Source organism: Desmodus rotundus, chromosome 7 (assembly GCF_022682495.2).
Source record: "Desmodus rotundus isolate HL8 chromosome 7, HLdesRot8A.1, whole genome shotgun sequence".
In the NCBI taxonomy this organism is placed as follows: domain Eukaryota; kingdom Metazoa; phylum Chordata; class Mammalia; order Chiroptera; family Phyllostomidae; genus Desmodus; species Desmodus rotundus.
Window position 1 is genome coordinate 100,467,801 of NC_071393.1, and position 22,622 is coordinate 100,490,422.

A 22,622-nucleotide genomic window follows, 5' to 3' on the forward strand; every position below is an offset into this window, starting at 1 on the left:
CTTCTTTATCTAAAACGTTTTCCTAGTTTTACTGAGATATAATTGATGTATAACATATAAAAAGTTTAAGGTATACAACATGTTTTGATATATGTATACATTGTAAAATGATTAGCATAATAAAGTTTGGTTAAAAGTCATCACTATAATTTTGTTTTGTAATACCTCTATTTTTTAAAGGCAGCATTAGTTATTACAGTTATTCACTAGTAAACAAATGTGTTCCTTTCCATATTTTCTACTCACTGATACTTATTTCACTTTCTAGAGTTAAAAAAAAGTCTATTCTTTTCTTTAAATGGTAGCCCTTGAGATACATTAAGACAGATATACACTTAATCACAAGTTGAAAATACAAGGACAAGGAATTGTACTGGAAACTTTATATACACACATATGTATATCTTTAGTCTTCCTGGCAACCTTTATCTGATACATACTTTAGGTCCATTTTTATAAGTGAGGAAGCTGAGAAAGTGAAAAATTAGATCTAAGTTCACATAGCTAGTTAAGCAGCAGGTTTTGAATCTCTGACTCCAAAGGGTGACAGGAAGGGGAAAAAGACTCTTCATATGCCTATCGGTCAATCTAAACAAGGTTCGTTCACTAGGCATGAATTAATCCTAAAGAACTGCTGGCTGCTATTTATCCAACTTCCTTAAGAAAATATATACTGTTGAAAAACAACTTATTGTAAGGTACTGCCTAAAAACCAACCTTGTTACTAAATGGACTTTGATTTGCAGAATGAGTTTTCCTTTTTAAAAATAAGAAAGATTTTTGCCCACTTCTAAGTCCCCCCCCCAATGCCTTAGTGATGTTTCCCACATTTCTCTGATGGTATCACCTGTGGAACTGCTAAAAACATAAATACACAGGCTCTACCTCAGACCCACTGATTCAGAACCTCCAGAGAAGAAACCTGAGAAACTTTATCATCTTCTTAACTTTTTATTTGAAAATAATTTCAAATTTATAAAATGTTGCAAAATAAATAGTACATGGATCATCTATATACCTTTTACCCAAGATTTAGCTATTATTAGCATTTTAGCCTATGTTTCATTACTTGTTCTGTTTCTATTACATACACCCGCACACATTTTTTTTTAAAGATTTATTTTTAGAGAGAGAAGGGAAGGGAGGGAGAAATGGAGAGAAACACTGATGTGAGAGAAATCACTGATCAGTTGCCTCTTGCATGCCCCCAACCAGGGACCTGGTCCACAACCCGGGCATGTGCCATGACCTTTCAGTTCACTGGCCAGCTCCCAACCCACTAAGCCACACCAGTCAGGGCTGTATGTACACCTATTTTTTTTGGTAAAATATCTGAGGATATATTATAGCTACCATGGTCTCTTACCCCTAAAGACTCCAGTGTATATTTCCTAAGACTAGGAATATTCTCTTCCATAAACATATTGTAGTTATTGACTTCATACATTTACTTTGATAAAATATTTCATCTAATTAAATGTCTACATTTCAAACTGTTAATTGATCTAATAATATCCTCTGCAGCATTTTACCCCATCCATTTCAGAATGCAGTCCAGGATGAGATGCTGTATTTAGCTATCCTGTCTCTTCAGCCTCCTTTAATCTGGAACATTTTGGTCAGCCATTCTTTGTCTTTCATGATGTTGGCCTTTTAAAAGAACACAGTCTCAACCTACTTTTTAATTATAACTTCCTCCTTTTGTGTTTGTCTGATGTTTTCTCTCATGACTGAAATGCTGCATGAATGGCCCTGTGTCCTCTGAGAGTCCCTTAGTAACACCAGGAAAAGGGCTGCCTGTATACCTTTTCTCATTTTTTAACTAGTATGCAGTGTGTGAGAATACACACTGAGACCATTCGTTTCTCATCAAAATTTTGCTCTCAATTTTGCATCCATTGATGATTCTTGCCCACCCGTCTCTTACCTGATCCTACTATGACGGCTGCAAATTGAGGATTTTACCACTCCAGCCTTCCTCCCACATTTACCACTAAGCCCTTTGCATTCTACTGTAAGCAAAGGACCTCCCTTCGCCCATTTGTTTATCTATTTATAACTGATATGAACTTATGAATTTTTCAATGATTTAGAATTCCCTTATTACACTGTCCTCATTATAAGTCTGTATAAAAGTACTACTAATTCCTTACAATAAGAAATAATAATTGCTTATTTTGTGCTCAAGTTGTTCTAGATCTAGCCAGTGGAATCTGCTTTTTTAATCTGACCTCTGACCTTGTGAGCGGCAGCTCATTCTTCTGAGTTTTTTCCTACTTTTTTTCATAATAAGTTATTTTATCTTTGACTTGTACCTATTCTGTCCCGAGCCCTGGAGTCAGCCATTTTTTCCAAATAACTCTAGTTCTTAGGGGAGAACAATAGGGAAAAAGATCTGGGTACTAGTTGTACTCATTAAATTGGGGTGTCTGCTTTCTGGCCCTTTCAATGAACAGAAGTAGGAAATACATGCATGTGTAAACAATATACACTTAAAGATATAGATAATATCTATACACACCAACATATTTTCAAATCATAAATTCACATTAATACCCTAAATTCCAAGGTTCCCCCATGAGGTTCTTTTTATGCCTGCAATTTTAATAAGCATCCCAAGTGATTGTTCTAATTACGGATATTTGGGAAACATTGCTAAAGACTGGTGATGAATCTCAGTCACAAATTCTCAGTGCTTTTCCATGAAATTCAACTGAATCAAAAAACTAATTTAAAACACTGGTATTCTTTATCCATTTCCCACTTTCTACTAAATTACCTGTTTTATTTAATTCCATTCTGAGGATAATTATCTTTTTTTTTAAATACATGAGTTTAAAAAATATTTATTTATTTTTAGAGGCAGGGAGAGAGGGAAAAAGAGAGGGAGAGAAACATTAGTGTGTGGCTGCCCCTCACATGACCCCTACTGGGGACCTGGACCACAACTGAGGCATGTGCCCTGACTGGGAACTGAACCGGTGACCCTTTGGTTCACAGGCTGGCACTCAATCCACTGAGCCATACCAGCCAGGGCCTTGAGGATAATTATCTTTAAACATTATAAGAGCAAAATAAAAAGTGACCACTTTCTTAGTCATCATTAGCCAATGGCCAGAGCTTTGAGTCTGACCCTTTTCTCTTTTCTAGTTTTTTTGTTATTAACATTAACTTGAAATATAAAATCCTCATTACGTTTCAATATGTTTAAGCCTTGAACAGTTAGGATACCTTCTTAGGAGTACTACCAATGACGTGTGTGTGTGTGCAAGGCATATATATGGGGGAGGGGGTGTATAGTAATACACTTTCAGCCATTCTCTTCTTCCTCCCCTCACTGATTTCACTTACGATACTATAATCCAATTTTCTAACCTTTAGGGCCTAACAATGCCCGCTAGACAGTATAAAGAACTATAAATATGTAAATTATTAGTATTCTGCTTCATCAACTGAGCCTTCCTTGACTAGAATTAGGCAGGAATAGCAGTTCTCCTTGTAGCTGCTTTTACTATTGTAATCAGATCAAGGAAGACCTTGCCCAATACTGGTATATGGAGATGATGGGATACAGAAAAGAAAAATGAAGAATAGCCTAAGGGGATGGCAGCCAGAAGAGAAGGAAGTTTCTGTGGCAACTAACCAGAATATTTCTGTAGCTATGTAAAGAATATCCTGGATGAAGTCAGGGAGTGACTTCGACTGAACAAAATCAGAAATGGATTGTCTTGGAGCAGCACAGAGTGGCTCTACTGGTAAATTACTCCTTGCACCCATTACTCCATCCTTCACATGCAGATACTAACCCTATCTACTTCATAGGGTTTTGAGGAGGATTAAACATGTTAATATATGTTAGGTAATTAACAAGGTTATTCCTATGAAAGAGACTTCTTTTTCTCTTACCAATAGTGACAAAATTCAGTGGTAGAGATTCTCTCATCCCTCTGAATAAACTTTCAGTCCTCATCCCCATTAGGGTTGTCTTTGTGATACGTAAGCAACATTACTGTTTGAGAACTATATGAATTCACTACAGAAATGACAATAAAAGCAAGTGTATTATATACAAAAAATTTGAAGGAACTTTCTGTCTGAAACTCTTTTGTAAAGACAATCATAGATATAATTAATCAAATTTATGAAAACTGGTATTTTTCAGAGATGTTTCCTAACCAATCTTCCACTTCCAGAATCATCCATTTTATTAAGGGTCTCAATGTGTAGTTTGAAGATGATCAAATTCACTATTAATACAGACAACTAATAGATTAATGGATTCCTGCAATTTCTCACTTACAAAAAAAAGCATAAAATGTTAAAATTCAGGACACATAAGCTATCACTCTACAAAATACCTAACAGCAACAAGATAATCATGATACTTACTTCATCTCTGTAAAGTGGGCTAGTATAATACATTATGTCCATTGCACTGCTGTTCAACATATCCCTTAAACCTCGTACTTTGTCTGGAGTAATGGAATCAACGGTGTCTACAAATAAAGAAACAAACAAACAAAGCTAAAAGATATCTGTTTTAGGGAAAAAATAAATTATGCAAAAAATTATATTCCCTGAAATAATGGCTCTTTAAATAAACATTTCAATATTCAAGACTAACCCAGAGCAAAACCAGATCTTTGCCAGTCCTAGAACAAGTGTCAAGGGACACAATCTTACTTTTTCTGTATCTCCTTCTCTGTGTCTGTTCTCTTCTCTGTGTCTTGACTATGCACCTTGGGCCTGGCAATACCCATGTAGCATGCCTAGACGCACTGGTAGCAAACCAGCAACAAATTAAAGTTTCTTTGCACTTACATTTATTTATAGTGAACCAAATACCCTATGAGGAAGAGCTGTCAAATTACAAATATGCACAAATGCAGGTAAGTGGGCAATGGGCATCTGCAGTAAACAAGACAAAGTTGGTGCAATTTACTTTTGAAAAAAAAAAGAACTGCATTGCAAACATAGGCAACGCACTGCAAACATATGCAGCCTTCTGTGACTTAGAGCTAGCCTAGAGAAATTCTACCATGGGAGCCTGTTCTATTAAATGCCTGGTAAGATGATTAGAGATGCAAAAAATTTGCATTTCTTATAAAAATACAAAGAAGTCCTATGCTTGGATAAACATCATGATTTCAAAGCACAAGGTGGGCAGCAGAAAGCTTATATTTTTAGTCTAGTATAATTTCTTCTATCTTCACTGCATTGGTTTAAGTTAGTTTATTTATTTCCCACTTAAAAAAAAAGATTTTATTTATTTTTAGAGAGAGGTGAAGGAAAGGAGAGAGGGAGAGAAACATCAATGTGTGGTTGCCTCTCACGTGCCCCCTACTGGGGGCCTGGCCTGCAACCCAGCCATGTGCTCTTATTGGGAATCAAACCAGCGACCTTTTGGTTTGCAGGCTGGTGGTCAATGCACTGAACTACACCAGCCAGAGCTATTTCCCACTTTTATGCAATATAATAATGACTGGAAGGCAATTATTCAAGCAAAGTGAGAAGAGTTTTCAAAGATTTAAAAAAGAATACCGTAACTATTCATGAATAGCACAACATTATAGCCTGTACCCATTTTTAAATTGTAAAAGGGAAAGGTGTGACTACCATACTGATACAAAAAGTTTAAATGTCACTTTAATGAATTTCCAAAAGGACTTTACTGTGAAATACACATACATACAAAAAAGATACTTAATATATATGTCCAACTGAAAGAATGATTTATAAAAAGGAAAACATGTTCTTACTACTGGCTCAACAATACTGTCAGTATCTTTGAAATTCACAGTATACCGCTGAATGATCACATCCTGCCTAGAAGTAACCCCCAATATGACATTAATCACACCTTGCTTTTCTTTATAGATTTCCTTCATGTCCATTAATATTAATAATTTTAGCCAATTCTGTGGCATTTATTAGGTACCAGAGACTAAATATTTTATTTCATTTTGGCTGTTTTGAACACTATGTACCAGTAAATTGAGTTACTGACCATGCTTTGTTTCACCTCCAATATTGTGTTTCTGAGATTCACAGATATTAATGCATACGGCTGTAATCCATTCATTTACTCTATACATATGTCACAATTTATCTCTTTTCCTTTGAAAGATATTTGGGTTGTTTCTAGTTTTTTGCTAATATAAACTATTCTCCTGGTGTATATGTGTATTAGACTTTCTTTAGGGTATATATATATATACATATATATATATATATGTAGCAGTTTCATTGCTGTGTCATAGGGCATATACACACTCAACTTTTCAAGATAATGTCAAATGGTCTCCCAAAGTGATTGTACCAATTTACATTCTCACCAATAGTGAATGAGAATCCTCACTGCTACACGCCCTCATTGCTGCAGAGCCTCACCTTAAATTTTTGCCAAACTGATTAATATCAATATTTTATTATAGTTTTAATTTGCATTTCCTTATTAACTATTGAGATGTACATTATAAATGATATAAAATATATTTAAAATATAAACATATAAAACACATATATGAATATTATACTGTTTATGTATCTCTCTCCATTCAAGTTTTCTATCTTTATTCTGGATATTAAACCTTTGGTGGTTATATCTGTTGTTCTGTTGCAACATCTTTTCCCAATTTATGGTTTGTCTTTCACTCTATGTCTATTGAGAAACAGCAGCTCTTAATTTTAATCAAATTTATCCATGTTACTTTGTAGTTGTGTTTTTCTGCCTTAAGAAGATAGTCTACTAAACTTGACTCCCCTTCTCCTTCTCTTGTTCTACATCTTGGCTATTTGGGGGCCTTTGCTCTTCTATAATAATTTTAGAATAAGCTTGTCAAGTTTCATGAAAAACTCTATTGAGATCTTGATTGGAATTGCATGGAATCTATAAATCAATTTAGGAGAATTAACATTTCTAGGGTATCAAGTCTATCCAATCTAAGAAATTATACTTACGATGCATTTAATATTTTATATGTTTTTATTTTTAATATAAATGTACATATTTTATTAGATTTATTTCTAGGAACCTTGTATTTTTATGGTATTTTTAATTGTGCTGGTATGTAAAAATGCAATTATTTTTAAACAGGGTGGGACAAAAGTAAGTTTATAGCCTTTCATATGTAAAATACAATAATCAAAAATAATACAAGAATAAACTGTTCCACACTACTCTGTACTCACAACTGTAAACCTACTTTTGCCCCACCTTGAAGAGATCTTCTATTTCACAACCCTGATAAACTGTTTTATTAATTCTAATAATTTTTCTTTAAATATATTTTGTGTAGACAATCATATGACCTGCAAATAACATCTTAAAATTATTATTTCTTTTTATTATTTTGTACCAGCTAAGACTTCAAGTGGAATATGTGTTAAGAGTGACATCCTTATGTCTTCCCGAGCATAATGATGTTTGCTGTAGGCAAGTACCTTTTATCATTATGTAAAAATTTAGAAACAGTAAAATTAACTCTTAGTTTTAATGCATATATGGTTTTACAAACCTATTACCATGATCAGGGTACAAAACTGCCCCATCATCCTAAAAAACTCTGACATGCTGCCCTTTTTAATTCAAACTCCTGCTTTCTCATAAACTAAGGCATCCATCCACTGATCTGTTATCTGTCCCTATAGTTTTACATTTCCCAGTATGTCACATAAATGCAACATAAATTATGTAACCTTTGAGATTGGCTTCTGAGACTGTGATATAATAAGAAACACATATTTATAATTTTTGTCCCTGGTTTCTGGCACAAGATTACTAAAAACCTTGTAATTTCCTGAGTGACCGGAGTGAGAGGTATGTCTTTTGCCATTCATAATAAGCCTCTTTCAATTATAACTGAGTTTATGTCAATGAGGTGATTCTTGGAGGATGTTGTTGGTTGCCAGAGGAACCAGCCATGTCATTAGTGGGTTGAACTTTCTGCCCTATCCCCTGACCTCAGAGAAGGGGAGAGGGACTGGAAATTATCAACAGCCAATAGTTGAATCAATTATGCTTATATAATGGAACCTCCATAAAACCCCTAAACAACAGGATTTGGAGATCTTTCTGGTTGGTGAACACATGAATATACTAGAGGAGTGATGTACTCAAAGGCGACATGAAATCCCCATACCTTGCTTATACAGGGCTCTTCACCTGGCTGCTTATCTGTATCCTTTGTAATGTGCTTTACACCCATAGACATAAGTAAATGTTTCCCTGAATTTTGTTAAGTCATTCTTGTAAATTATTGAACCTCAGGATGGGATCATAAGATGCCCCCCCCCGCCCCGCCCCATTTACTGCTAGTCAGTAAGAACTGTAGGCAACAATCTATGACTTGTGATTGGCATCTTAAGTTGGGGGAGTCTTGTGGGACTGTGCTCTTAATCTGTTTGTACTATCTCTGGGTAATGTCAGAACTGATGTCCACCAAGAATTAGACAATTTGTGGTATGGGGATAATCCCCCCACATTGGTGTCCTAAGTACTGAGAATAGAGCTAAATGGGTGATTTTCCTTCAACTTCTTTCACTCAGCATAATGCCACCTTCAAGATTCTACCCAAATATTTTAGCCCTGGCTGGTGTGGCTCAGTGGACTGAGTGTGGGCCTGTGAACCAAAGGGTCGCTAGTTCAATTCCCAGTCAGGGCACAAGCCTGTGTTACAGGCTGGGTCCCCAGGAGGGCGCGCGTGAGAGGAAACTACACATTGATATTTCTCTCCCTCTCTACCTCCCTTCCCCTCTCTAAAAATAAATAAATAAAATCTTTTAAAAAAAGGACTCTATCCTAATATTTTAAATGTACCAGAAAATTGCAAACTCCTGGGTTTTATTAAAAGTGAATTAATCCATGTAGACATACATACATTCCTAAGCAGCCTAAGAAACTTATCTGGATGAATGGGAGAAGCCCAAAAGCTAGTGTTTTTACACTAGAATTTACATATGCGCTGTTGCTACCGGGAAGTCTTTCGTCCCTAGCATTTTTGTTTTGAAATTATGATGACTTTTGACGCCACTTTGGTCTATAGCTATAACTGACATTCCTGACTATGAGAGACAGGATCACAGACTTAGAAGAGTCCTTGGAAACCATCCAGGGAGGCAATTTAGCTACGTGATGAGTAAGGGCTCTGGCATCATAGGAATCTAGATTCTGCTTGCTATGTATTCTTAGTTAAATTTACCTTTTACTGAGTTTCAGTTTCCTTAACAGTAAAATAGAGAAAATAAAGTATGTATTTCACAGATTTGTAAGAAAACTAAATGAGATATTCCACAAAAAATGAACTGCAAAGTGCCAGGCACACAGCAAAGGCTCCACAAATGGCAGCTGCTATTGTATGTAGTACAACTTTCTCATCTTCCAGATTATGTAAATAACCAAAACATTCTATTTTAATGGTTTTCATATTGAAAGGATACAACTTTGTGTAGAGATATGCATATTTTGGCTAACAGTTCTTCAAGGAAGGAAACAAAACAGCCTAGAGAATGTAGGAAAACCACAAAATATCTGATATTTTATCATTCTAATATAGGGAAGGAAAAGCATTAGGAAGAAAATTTAAGCTCAAAAGGAACTGTGGCAACGGTGTTTTCATAGCCCTGACAATTTAGGTGGCTGTATAGCACAAAGGATAGTGCACTGGACTTCTAAAAGTATCAACAAATTACTTTCTTTGTCAAAAGCTTTAGAAAACATTCTGTTCCCTCCACATACCCCTCACTCCCACCCTTAATCCAGAGGGCACACACGGAAACTGCTATCTGTGAAATCCATATAGTGCTCCAAAATGACCTAAGTCAATATTATTTTACAAACCAAAGGATTTTATTTTCTTAAATAATCTGTAACAAAGAATGAATATATCTCAAGACAACTAAAGACTTTGTTCCCAATGAGCATCAGTTTGTTGCTATTAGCTCAATCATTTAATTTTTAAACATAATGTACCTCCATCAAGAGTAAGTTTTGACCGCCACTCAACAGGCAGAAATTCAACATGTGTTGCATGGTTGGAAAAATGCCTTTCTTCTATTTTTCTAGCAGCCTCTCTCATCCTAAAAAAATAAAAGAAAAACAAAACTAAACTTTATCAGAGTGACTTCACATATGTATTTACATGGTATAAAATGTCTTTAATTATCACAACTTCCAACTTGCTTATACTATGTCCAATTATGTTTCAGTTACCACTACAACACACAATAGTTCATTTCAAAGCAAATTTTGTCCATGCCAAATGCTCCTTCCTATTTGGTCACGTCCAAAATGGCCATGCTTAAAAAATGCTGCTGAGTTTAAACAGCCCATAACACTTATATATGCTTTTGGTTTAAAGGATTAATACATAATAGATACTTTCATGTTTTATTGGTCCACTAACTGTGTTATGGCTATATGCCTGCCACAATGATATGCTTTCTTGCCTACGCAGCCTAGTTGCTCATGGAATACAGGGTTAGGTAGATGGGTCAATGTGGACCAAAAGTCTCCATGATGTTTTGGACAGGAACAAATATCAAGGACTTTTTGGTGTGGACTAAATGTCTCTATGGATGTTTTGTCGTAATTTTTTTTTAAATCATCACCTGAGGAAATTTTTTCATTGCCTTTTTTTTTTTTTTTTTTAAGAGAGGAAGGGGGAGAAGGAGGGAAGGAAATAGGAAGGGAAGGGGCAGAGGAAGAGAGGGAGGAAGAGGAGAGGGGAGAGAGACAGAGAGAGAGAAATATCAATCAGTTGCCTCCCATGTATGCCCTGACTGAGAATTTAACCTGCAATCTAGGCATGTGCCCTGACCAAGAATTGAACCTACAACCTTTTGGTGTACTGGAAGATGTTCCAACCAACTGAGCCACACTGGCCAGGGCTCTATGGCCATTTTGGACAGGACCAAATGTCTACTAATCTTGTGGATAGAACCACCACAATCAAGACACACAATAATTCTATCATTCCCTCAAACTCCTTTATAGTACCATCTTTCCCCCATAATAATTTAAGGCAAATCCCAGACATCACCTTACTTCATCTGTAATTTAGTATTTATTTCTAAAATGTAAGGAAAACATACCTACTCAGTACTATTTATACCAAAAACAATAATTCTTTTTGGGGGGGCATATATGTAGTTCAGTGATCCCTTTTTCCCAGTTAGATAATAATTTTTTTATACTTGTTTAAATTTAGCTACAAATACGGTCCATGCATTGTAACTTGTGGATGTCTTTTAATCTACAGATCCCTTTTCTCCTGCCCTGTAATTTTTTAAATATCCTGTAGAGTTTTTCAGAGTCTTATTTTTGTCATTCAGAGTCATTGTTATATATAACGAGAACGGTTTGTGTGACCTTGATGTAACCTGGCAGCCGAGGAGAGTAGACTGGATTGCATACATGTGAAAAATGATGACTTCACTGTACTAGTCAGTGGGGGTGGTAGATGCTGTTGAGTGAGCATGTGTACTGTGTGGCTGTCGCATTCAAAATGACTGAGTGAGTAGAGCAACGAATCTGCGTCAAATTTTGCATTAAGCTTGAACATTCCTCTCCACAAAACTATTTGGATGATTCAGAAGGCTGCAGCTATAGGCAACTGGTGATTGGCAGCTTCATCACGACAACGTACTTGCTCATGCATCATGTCTTGTGTAGAGTTTTTTTGGTGGACCATCAAATCACCCAGGTGACTCAGACCCCTACAGCCCAGATTTGGACCCTTGTAACTTCTGGCTTTTCGCAAAACTGAAATCACCCTCGAAAGGCAAGCAATTTCAGACTGTCAATGAGATTCAGGAAAATACGACAGGGCAGCTGATGGTGACTAGGAGAAATGTGTGAGGTCCCAAGGTGTCTACCTTGAAGGTGACTGGGGCATCGTTGTCCTATGTATAGTGTTTCTCATATCTTCTTCAATAATTCTATTTTTTATATTATGTGGCTAGATACCTTCTGGACAGACCTTGTATTTTAAAAGGCATTATTTACACTATAATACATTTGACCTTAGAATAACAACAGTTTGAACTGCTTGGTTCTTATATGCAATTTTTAAAAACTGATCTGCACAGTTCAAATCCATGTTGGCTGGGAATCTTCCTACAAGGAGGGCCAAGTGTAGTTATACACAGATTTTTGACTGCAAAGAACATTAGAGCCCGACAGGCCCCGCGCTGTTCAAGGGTCAACTGTAATATTTTATTGATTGTAAATCCCCAAAGTTGCCATTTAAAAAGGTCTAAATACATTATAAGTTGACAAAAATCTGCTTCCCTTATCTCACCAAAAATAAAAATGATAGCCAAAACTTCAGACTTCAAGGTAGGATCTTTTTTATTACTCATAGAATCTACAAGTTCCTTTTTTTTTTTGCAGTAGTCACCAAGGCCACAGATACACTGTGTAAGTTTCTTTGTCTTCTCAAATGTTCAGTTTTAACAAGTAAATACAAGAAAAAACATTTTAAGCTTTCTATTTTTCTACTTATTCATTTTTGATAGCTGTACAGTTCTATATTATTATATAGTAGTTAGAAATTAATATGTGTGTGATCATCTGAATTTGCAAAGAAAAAAAGTTCATTTCACCCTTACCGAGTGGCTCAGTTGCTTGGAGCATTGTCCCATACACCAAAAGGTTGCAGGTTCGATCCCAGGTCAAGGCACACAGAGGAGGCAATGATCAACGTTTCTCTACCCCGCACCCCAATTCCACCCCACCAACACACACCCTCTACAATCAATAAAAAGCATATCCTCGGGTGAGGATTAACACAAAAAGTTCATTTAGACTAGTGGTTCTCAACCATGGATAATATATTTCTCCAGAGGACACTTGGCAATGTCTGTAGACATTTTCAGTTGTCACAACTAGGGGTTCTATTTGCACTTAGTGGGGAGAGGTCAGGGATGTTGCTAAATACCTACAACTCATAGGCCAGCCACCCATAACAAAAAATTATCTGGTCAAAAATATCAATAGTGGTGAGATTGAGGAATCCTGATTTTGAGTTACAAAGTCAGAAACACTACATTTGCTTAAAATACTGTCCTTTTCTATGGTAAACTTACACAATCCTATACGCCAAGAATTGCTATCATAGTTCTCAAATGGTGACATAAGTCTCTAATTCGGCAAGCAGGTAAGTCTACTAAATCACTTGGTTGTAATTAGCTGGCATACGCTTAAAAATAAGGGAGCCCTGCCTGGTGTGGTTCAGTAGACTAAGTGCTAGCCTGCAAACTGAAAGGTCGCAGGGTCGGTTCCCAGTCAGGGCACATGCCTGGGTTGCAGGCCAGGTCCCTGGTTGGGGGTGCGAGAGTCAACTGATCAATGTATCTCTCGCACATTGATGTTTCTCTCCCTCCATTTTGCCCTCCTTCTCCTTTCTCTAATAGAAAGTAAATAAACAAAGTCTTTAAAAAAATAAGGGAAAGATGAAAGATGGAAAGGAACAAAGTTTGCATTCTAGGTTAGATGGAGAATGTATTCATCAAATAACTCACATGGCCGTATTTTTGATAATTCTTCCTTGGTCCATCTTCTGCCCAATGCCATGCACAACAAATACAATATGGGTAGTCTGTGATGGCTTGTCTTCTAATGTGGCTTCTTCCACATAACCTCTATGAAGTCTGGTCCCACTACTCGATGCTGCAGAAAAAGTACGATTTTAAGTTCACTGTTTATTCCAAAACCAGCATTCTCACAATATATTGACAGAAAGAAGACAAGAAAATACTACAAAAGAATTTTACTGGGTTGGGAAGAGATAAAATTTGTAAGATGACAAACATAAAGTGCTAAATTGAAGAGGACACCAAAGCCAGAAACTATGAGGGAAAAAAAGGAAGGAAGGAAGGAAGGAAGGAAAGAAGGAAGGAAAGAAGAAAGTATTGAAAAGGAAGGAAAAAACATGAGAAAAAAAAAAGGAAGGAAGGAAGGAAGAAAGAAGAACACACAAAAATTTTAAACTTCTCTAGGAAAAAATACCATGAAGCAAAAATAAAAGATGAGCCCTGGTTGGTGTGGCTCAGTGGACTGAGTGTAGGACTGTGAAGCAAAGGGTCACCAGTACAATTCCCAGTCAGTGCACATGCCTCAGTTGTGGGCCAGGTTCCCCAGTAGGGGGCATGCCAGAGGCAACCACACATTGATGTTTCCCTCCCTTTCTCCTTCCCTTCCTCTCTCTCTAAAAATAAATACAATCTTAAAAAAACAAAAAGAAAAGATAAATGACAAACTTGGAAAAAATGTTACAAAATATGACAGACAGTACAGAGAGCTTACTTATCAAAGTGAAAAGACAAACCATTCAAGTAGCAAAACAGGCTAAAGGTATGAGGTTATTCACAAAACAAATACAGCTAATGAACATATAAAAATATTCAAGCATACCTGTTACCAAAGAAATTAAAAAATGGGATACTAAAAAAATTAGACATGACATTTTTTTAAATTTATTTTTTGATAATGCTCTCATATCTTCCCCAGGCACCATTCCCTTTTTCTCTTTTAGTCTAGTGTCTTTAAATAGTAGCCTATTAACCCTGTCTCCATTTCTTCACCTTGTACTAAAGCTTCCACTCATGCCATGCTGGTTTCTGCCCCATCAATCTGTCTAGTCACCACTGACTCCACTTCATTAAGTCCAATGAAGGATTTTCAGTCTTCATCTTCCTTAATACTATGTTTCAATCGCTATGTTTTATTCTCACACCAGTACCTTCAGTTTAACTGCTTTTATGCTTTAGAATTATATTTTTAAATCTTGTCAGATCATTCTGAATATATAATTATTCACTGATGAATACATGTTAACTCAAGCATCTTAATAAAAGTTTCATTTAAAGGGGCAGTAACTCTCGAGTTGGAGTCCCCAAATTTTGACAAATGATAGTAATATTTAACAATTACCTTTAGAAAACCCCAGTTTTTGGGTAACTGTTCTTGCAATTTTAGATGTTGTTGCATCACTATAAAGATACACTTCATTCACACTGTGCCAGTCCACGTGGTTTCGACTCAACTTGAAACTACGAATAGCTGTTGCAAAAAAGGAAAAACTAATTTGAAGGTCTCCAAGACACACTTCATTTGTGTGAAAAATTATATTACACAAATTTTCAAATACATATTTGAACTTGGTTCAATAAAAAAACTATTTCATTGAAACACATATTGATATAAAGCAAGTAATGGATAGGGACTTTATTGTATGACAACTTGTATAACAACATGGAAGTGGCTTAACTACCATAATTTTAACCTCTAACATGTAGTTAACACATTTTGATGATTAAAGTACTACTCTCCCAGGTGATGTACCATTCCTTAGGTGGAAGAGACAAATACCTTTATGAAAGTCCTCAACAACTGTGACACAGAAACTTAAATTCCATTTCTTCTGTTGATTTTATTTTTGGATCTGTGAAAATTTCACTGAGTGCAAAATAAAACAAGACTCATACAGAAAAAAAAAATACCTTTCAACTGGGATGAAAATAATCTAATTTATTATAATGTAAGATATTTTGGAATGGATATTAAAGCCAATTATCACTGGACATTACTCACCATAACAGAAATCCAAAGTCAAAAATATTTTAATAAGAAATCAAAGAAAATTTTTCTACTATGATGTTCAAATCAGTCTGGTTACTGTACTTCTATAACTGAGGTATGCTTGATAAAAATGAGCTAAAGAAAAAAAAATCAAACCTATGTGCTCCAGAAATATGTAAGCTCTGTGAGGCAGAAACTATGTCTCAATTATTTTGAATCAATAGTACCAAACACAGTGTCCTAATGTAGTGCCTGATGAGTGTTACAAAGTTAGTAATGTTTGTGGAAGCAATGAATTGAGAAAATTGTCCTAACATGTCCACCAATTCATAGTTTTATAATTCTCATATTTTAAGAACTTAAACATTTCCTCTCTATTCCTGGTATAGAGGTAAGAAAAATTCACATACCCATCTTCAGAAAACAGGCACCTTCAAGTCATCATGCCCACTTTATTTTCTTAAAATCCTCTTTAAGCAAAATATTATTTCCCATTATATATAAAGACATAGAGGTAGCAAGAGATTAAGTGACTTGAAACAAAGCTAGTTACTGGCACAGTCTAATTCTTTTGATTTGAAGATGGGCTGAAAATAACCACGAGCTAAATATGAAAGGATATATATCCTTGATCAAGATTTAAGATCCTAGGACATTTTTATGTAAACCTATTTCCTAATAGAATTAACAGAAAAGTAAGTCCATTCCAGGAAAATGTATTTCTTAGTGATATTACAAATGTAATTCAAAAGTTTACGAGAAACCAGTTTATATTTAACTTACCTGCCAGGACACATTATTAACATTGAACAAAAGACCAAAATGCAATTAACATAACACATATTAATAGTATCTTCAGGTCCAAAGAAGATAACACATGAATTCAACTTTTTTAAAAAAAGAACTTTACATAAATTAAAAAAAATCTTTTGCACAAGTTGAATTACTTATTTTTCTAATTCTATGTCCAATTTACGCCACTATTCTAAGCCTTTTTGTTTAATGTTTCTAAATCACATTTTTGTTGAAATAGTTTTGAGCAACATATGGTTAAAACACTGAGATTACAAGATCAAGATATTAAGAGAATCGTGTTAGGCCAACAAAATTTCATTCTTAATATTGGCGAATATCCCTTTATCGGACTACATACATCATTTCCAAATGTTTATTACCACTATATAATTAACACTAAACAAAACAGCACAATTTATACATTCCTATGCTTTAAATACTAATACTAATAATTTCTATGCTTTAAATACAACTGAATGCTCTAAATACAACTAAATGCTATAAGCCAGGAATGTAACTACATGGAGAAATAAAACTACAATTACTGTACCTTGGGAACGCTTTCGTTTAAGACCTGCTGCTTCTGTACTCTCCTTATATCCTCTCCATTTGAACAGAAAAGGGAAGGAGAAGGGAGGGAGGTGGTAGACAACTAAGAAAGCAAAAACACTGAGCTTCAAAGTAAATTATAAGTAGGTTTGCTATTTTGCCTTTTCACTGTACTAACTCTAAAACATGAGTTGTATTTGACAAACATTATTCTAAATGTTTCATGTCTATAATTTCTAATTAAAGTCAGTGAAGTAAAATTAGTTTAATGTTTATCAAATATATGCTCTACTTTTACTGAAAAAAGGCAAACGGTATCTAAATTTGTCACAAAGACAACTGTGCAATCACCATTTTTAATGTCTCTGCATAAACAGAATAAAAAAATTGAGCATGGCACTTTTGAATGTTCAAGAGTTTTATAATCTCCATCTTTTTCATACTAAAGTTATTTCCTCTCACCAGATTTGTGACTGTGACAGCTAACAATTGATAGACAAATTAAGAATGCAATAAATCACATTTTAAATATTTAATGCAGCTCTCTTGAGAAGATACCACAGTATACATTCCACTAGATGCTTTCGATTACTGAAGTACATACAATGGAGCCCTCCCACAGAGTCACAATATCCTATTCACCATTCTGTTCAAGTTGTTAAAAGACTTTTAAAAAAGAAACTTAAAAAAAATCAAATTGGAAGCTCTACTTTTAATTGAGTTATTAATGATAGAATAGAAAAGAAGCATTAGTAAAAATATATGCTGTGATATCTTGTAAGCATGAAAGACTATAGAGTAAAGCTAGACGCAGACTTGACATTTGGCAATTCAATAGATAACCTTAAAGCTGACATTTCCCCTGTCAACTAATGCTCATTATATGTCAATATTTTTTTTATATTTTAAGCAACCAATTATTTTAAAATACACTTGAACTTTACAAATCAATTTCTTAATAGTTCAGTTAATAAACCACAGAACCTTTATGACTGAGTTAAAATTTATTTTCTAATACATTTGATTTTTATCCTCATTCCCTTCTACATTGATGTGACATTCAAAGGTTAAATACTGCACAAACGCGAAATATTTATTTCCTGTCGTACAAGGGAGAAGCCTCCCCACAAAAGGAATTTATTAAAAAAAATTGTATATTTATTCTCACATTTAAATTTCAGTCACCTTCACAGTACTCTCCATACGATACAATAAAGCTACTGAGACTTTTTTTTTCACTGCTCAGAAATATTTTGAACTCATCGATTTTGATGCCATTTAGTACTTCTGCCGCTTTTTTACTTCTTCTACATTGGCAAAACGTTTCCCCCTGAGGACTTTTTTCACCAGGGGAAACAAAGAAGTCTTTTGGGGCAAGAACAGGTGAGTAGGGATGGTGGAGTACAGGGGTCATGCCATCTTTGGTTAAAAACTGCTGAACACTCGGTGCAGTGTGGGCAGGTGAGCTACAAATCACCCATTATGAAACGGGCAAACGTGTTTACACAGTCTTCAAAAAAAATTCACGGAAGCCCAAAACAGCCTCTCACAACCACACCTACTGGTACACTGATACAGATGGGTTCCTAGAACACTCACCTAGCGGGGGAAGCCTGTACTAAAAAGAGCCTGCCCTCCAGAAGATAATTCCTTTTTTTGCAGGGGTCCCCCCATCATATAGTACTAGACATAGTCTTAAAAATCACTAGAATATATACAAATGAACTATATTTAAAGATTTGTGCAATAAATGCAATTGAGAAATGCTTACAAGGCACTAAACTACATATAAGTATGTGTAATTAGATGGCTATAAAAAATTAAACAAGGATTAAGAACTGGGTAGTTAACATCAGGATTATAAAAACATTTCATTGTTACAGAAGGGTAGAAAATGACACCTTAATTTTCTTCATTGAAAATGTTTCTTTGTACATGTGCCTTCTGGTTAGTTACTGAGGAATAAATGTACCACTTGTACAAAACATTTTTAAACAAAAAAAATTCATTAGAAACAAGCTAACATATTCAAGTAGATCAAACTGGCATAGACTTGAGACTTTGTTACTCAAAGAAACAAAACCTAAATTTTCTAAATCTACTAGTAAAACTAACACTAATCAATTTACTAAATTTACTAAAAGAAAATTAATGGGAGCCCTGGCTGGTGTGGCTCAGTGGATTGAGTGCCTGCCTGCGAACTAAAGGGTAGCCAGTTTGATTCCCAGTCAGGACACATGCCTGGGTTGCGGGCTACGTCCTCAGTAGGGGCCACTCAAGAGGCAACTACACACTGATGTTTCTCTTCCTCTCTTTCTCCAGTCCCCTCTCTAAAAATAAAATAAATACAATCTTTTTTAAAAAAGAAGAAAATTAATGGGAAATATATGGACCATTGACCACACAGTAAAATTATGCAAATGCAAAGAACATAAATGAAAGATCCATGGAAATGGACAATAGTGTGGGAAGTGACTATGGAATTGGGGGGCAGGGTAGAGGGGAATGAAGGCGGAAAAACTGGGACAACTGTAACAGCATAAACAATAAAACATTATAAAAAATAAAATTATGCAAATGCTTTCAGAAAGCTAGTCAACATACAAAAATGAAAGGCTTTCTTTTCTAAAGGAATAGTATAAATTAGAAATTAAAAAAGGGCAAACACCCAATGCACTAAAAACAGAAGCATATTCATTTAAAACATTTTTACAAAATTAAATAGACATAGTTGTTCACCTTATTCTCAAATTTAATTCTTATTTTTGCTTGAAAGTCATTTGCCCTATTTGTCACAACATCCTGTTAGCATAGAGCTTAATTTTTTTCAACCCAAAGCATGGAAAAGTACAGGAGAGACAAAAAGGGTTTCTATCGATCCAAACAGGATCACTGTTAAAGGAAATTCAAATGCCAGAAAGCATTACTTTTTATCTTTTTCTAAAATAAAGTTTCAGTTAGGAATTATGTCATGTTAGCAAAAGTATACATGAACTCAAAATACAACTGAATGTGCTTTTTAGATGCGAACATTTAATAAAAATTTTCATTTATAAAGTCCTATACAGAAATGCAAGATTTCAGGTATAAAATATAGTATTTCCAATAAATTTCTTTATATAATTAAATTATTAAACTTTCTTCAATATGTAATTTTGAAAGCAACAGAATATCAAAAAAGGGGATTGTTAATGACACACTAATACCTAGAGTAGAACAACTCAGTAATGGCAACCTGGATAACCTCTCATACAGGAGAAGCAGGCCTGCACATCTCAAACCTACCAATGTAATGAGAAAAGTCCTAGCAATCTTCTTGGATCCCAGAGAAATTTAGATAAATCTATAAAAATTAAATAACTAAAACTAGACAGTGGGAATTCTCTAACTCCTCTCCCCACCCCACCTTTCCTCCTGCCCCAGTCTTCTTGACTTCTGAAATTCTACACTGATGTTTGGGATATCATTGTCCAGCAACTGTTAGGAATATACACTTTATATGCCAAATTGTTAAATACTGTAAATTCTCACAGATCTATCAGCACATGTACTGTCATAACACCCCAAATTAGCTTGAGCAGTAAAAAGTCCATTTTTTACATTTCTGTGTATCTGTGACATATCGATAGTGTAGCTCTCATAGACCACATACAGTCGGGTCCTGCATTTCTAACACGTCTTGTCAATGTCTGCCTTTTAGTTGGATTGTTAGTTCACTTATATGTATTTGCTGTAGTTATTGATAGGGATAAATTTTGGTCTATCATTTCCTATTTATTTTCTCTTTGTTCCATCTACACTTGTTTCTTGTTTCTCCTTTGCTATGATTTTTTTTTGCAGGGGAGGGTTAATTTTACACACACACACACGCACACCCTCACCTGAGGACATTTTTTCCCACTGCTTTTAGAGAGAGAGGAAGGGAGAAAGGAAGAGAGAAACACTGATTGGCTGCCTCCCATATGTGTCCAGACCTGGGATTGTAAGCACCTGGACTGGGGATTGAATCACAACCTAGGTATGTGCCCTGGCCAGGAATCGAACCTGCAACCCTTCAGTTATGGGACGATGCTCCAACCAACTGAGCACACAGGCCAGGGCTAAATATTTTTTACTATTTTATTTTAATTCTTCTACAGTTTTTTTTTTTAACATTTCATTATGGAATAATTTTAGACTTAAGTTGCAAAAACAGTACTGAGAGTTATCTTATATCCTTCATCCAGCTTCCCCTAATGTTACCATACCTACAGTACAATTATGAAAACTAAGAAATTAACATTAGTATAATATTATCAACTAAAATATAGACTTTATTCAGATTTCTCCAGTTTTCTTATTAATGTCCTTTTGGTTCTAGGATTCAACCCAGGGCACCAAGGTGCATTTTGTTGTCACGTTTCCATAGTCTCCTCTAAACTGTGACAAATTCCTTAATCTTTCCTGGTCTTTCATGACTTTGACATATTAAAAAAATATTTTGGTTTTTTAGGGTATAATTGACAAATAAAACATTTAAAGCATACACTACTGTGATGGACTACATTGTGAAAGGGTTCCCTCTATCTAGTTAATTATGACCTTAACCCTTCCGAAGAGTACTAGTCAGTTATTTTGCAGAATGCCCCTCAACTTGAATTCATCTGTTTTCTCACAGATAAACTGAGGTCATATATTTTTTGGCCAGAGTGAGGTGTAGACTAACCCTTTTAGCTCAAACTTTTTTTTTTTTTTTACTAATTCCTGTTTTTTTATAGATAAAGTATAAAATGAATAAAACACTAATCTAGTTATTAAGTTGAAGTATTTATAGAATTACTTATTTGAAGGCCTGCTTTTATTTGTATTATTCATCCCCAGTGAAACTCTAGGCTTTCATTTGTTTGGCTGTTAGATAAATGTCTCTTAGCCTAGGAGGTGGGGTGAAAAGATGATCCACTTTTATTTTAACTCTCAGAAAAAGTGAAATTTAGATTAATCACAAATTTCTATTTGTAGGCTAAAAAAGTTATGCTAACCTTTACCAATCTATTTAATACAATGTTTACTTGGAGATTAGTAGGAAGATTAATTAAGAAGAAAATATTAAACATATCCAATATACTTGTGGCAATAGTTACCCTAACCAAAATACAGATAAGATCAGAAAGAAAAGGAATTAGTACTTTAATGTCTCTCAAGGCAAGAACATTGTTTAGTTTTTTAGAAATTCTCCACAGCACTTAATAGTAGTTCCTAAATATTATAAGTGTTTTCAATTAATAAATGGGATTTTCCCAGAAAGCCTCACCTGAATCATCTACTACACTGTAATCACAAACTCTCTTCATTCCATTTTTCTTTTCAGAATGTGTAATATTCACTATCTGCTGTGCTATCTTGTACAAACTCTTTGTAACTGTTCTTATCTGTAGCCTCCGTTTTCCCCAACAGGCTTAAAACTCCTTGAGGGTAAAAACCCTATCTATTTCTTTCATAAAAGTGCTCAATACACATATTATCTGCACATGAAAGCATTCAAAATCTTCTGATAATATGAAGAGTCTTGCTTTATCATATATACATGAGAAAATTTAGGTGGAAAAGTCTCCCGCCCCTCAAATTAATGAAACATGCAATTTCAGAAACTTGGAAATAAGCAAAATAAAAGATTGTAATTTTTTAAAATCTTCGTAGTTACGGTAAATTTGAGCTATTT

The 22,622-nt window shown here is 34.9% G+C and overlaps 1 protein-coding gene across 8 annotated transcripts in view; it reads right to left on the reverse strand.

Annotated features, from left to right (window-relative positions):
• Nucleotides 1-22,622, reverse strand: part of DDHD1 (DDHD domain containing 1) — a 76,490-nt gene that overhangs the window by 26,579 nt on the left and 27,289 nt on the right. For 4 of the 8 annotated variants that reach the window (XM_045201424.3, XM_024567490.4, XM_024567489.4 and 1 more), the window contains exons 4-8: nt 16,926-17,027; nt 14,933-15,061; nt 13,522-13,669; nt 9,971-10,077; nt 4,390-4,496 (exon numbers count right to left, since the gene is read on the reverse strand). In XM_045201424.3, coding sequence (XP_045057359.2) covers nt 4,390-4,496; nt 9,971-10,077; nt 13,522-13,669; nt 14,933-15,061; nt 16,926-17,027 — 593 coding nt within the window. The remainder of the gene's footprint in view (nt 1-4,389; nt 4,497-9,970; nt 10,078-13,521; nt 13,670-14,932; nt 15,062-16,925; nt 17,028-22,622) is intronic. The other 4 variants (XM_024567494.4, XM_024567492.4, XM_024567493.4 and 1 more) reach the window with 1 other exon arrangement.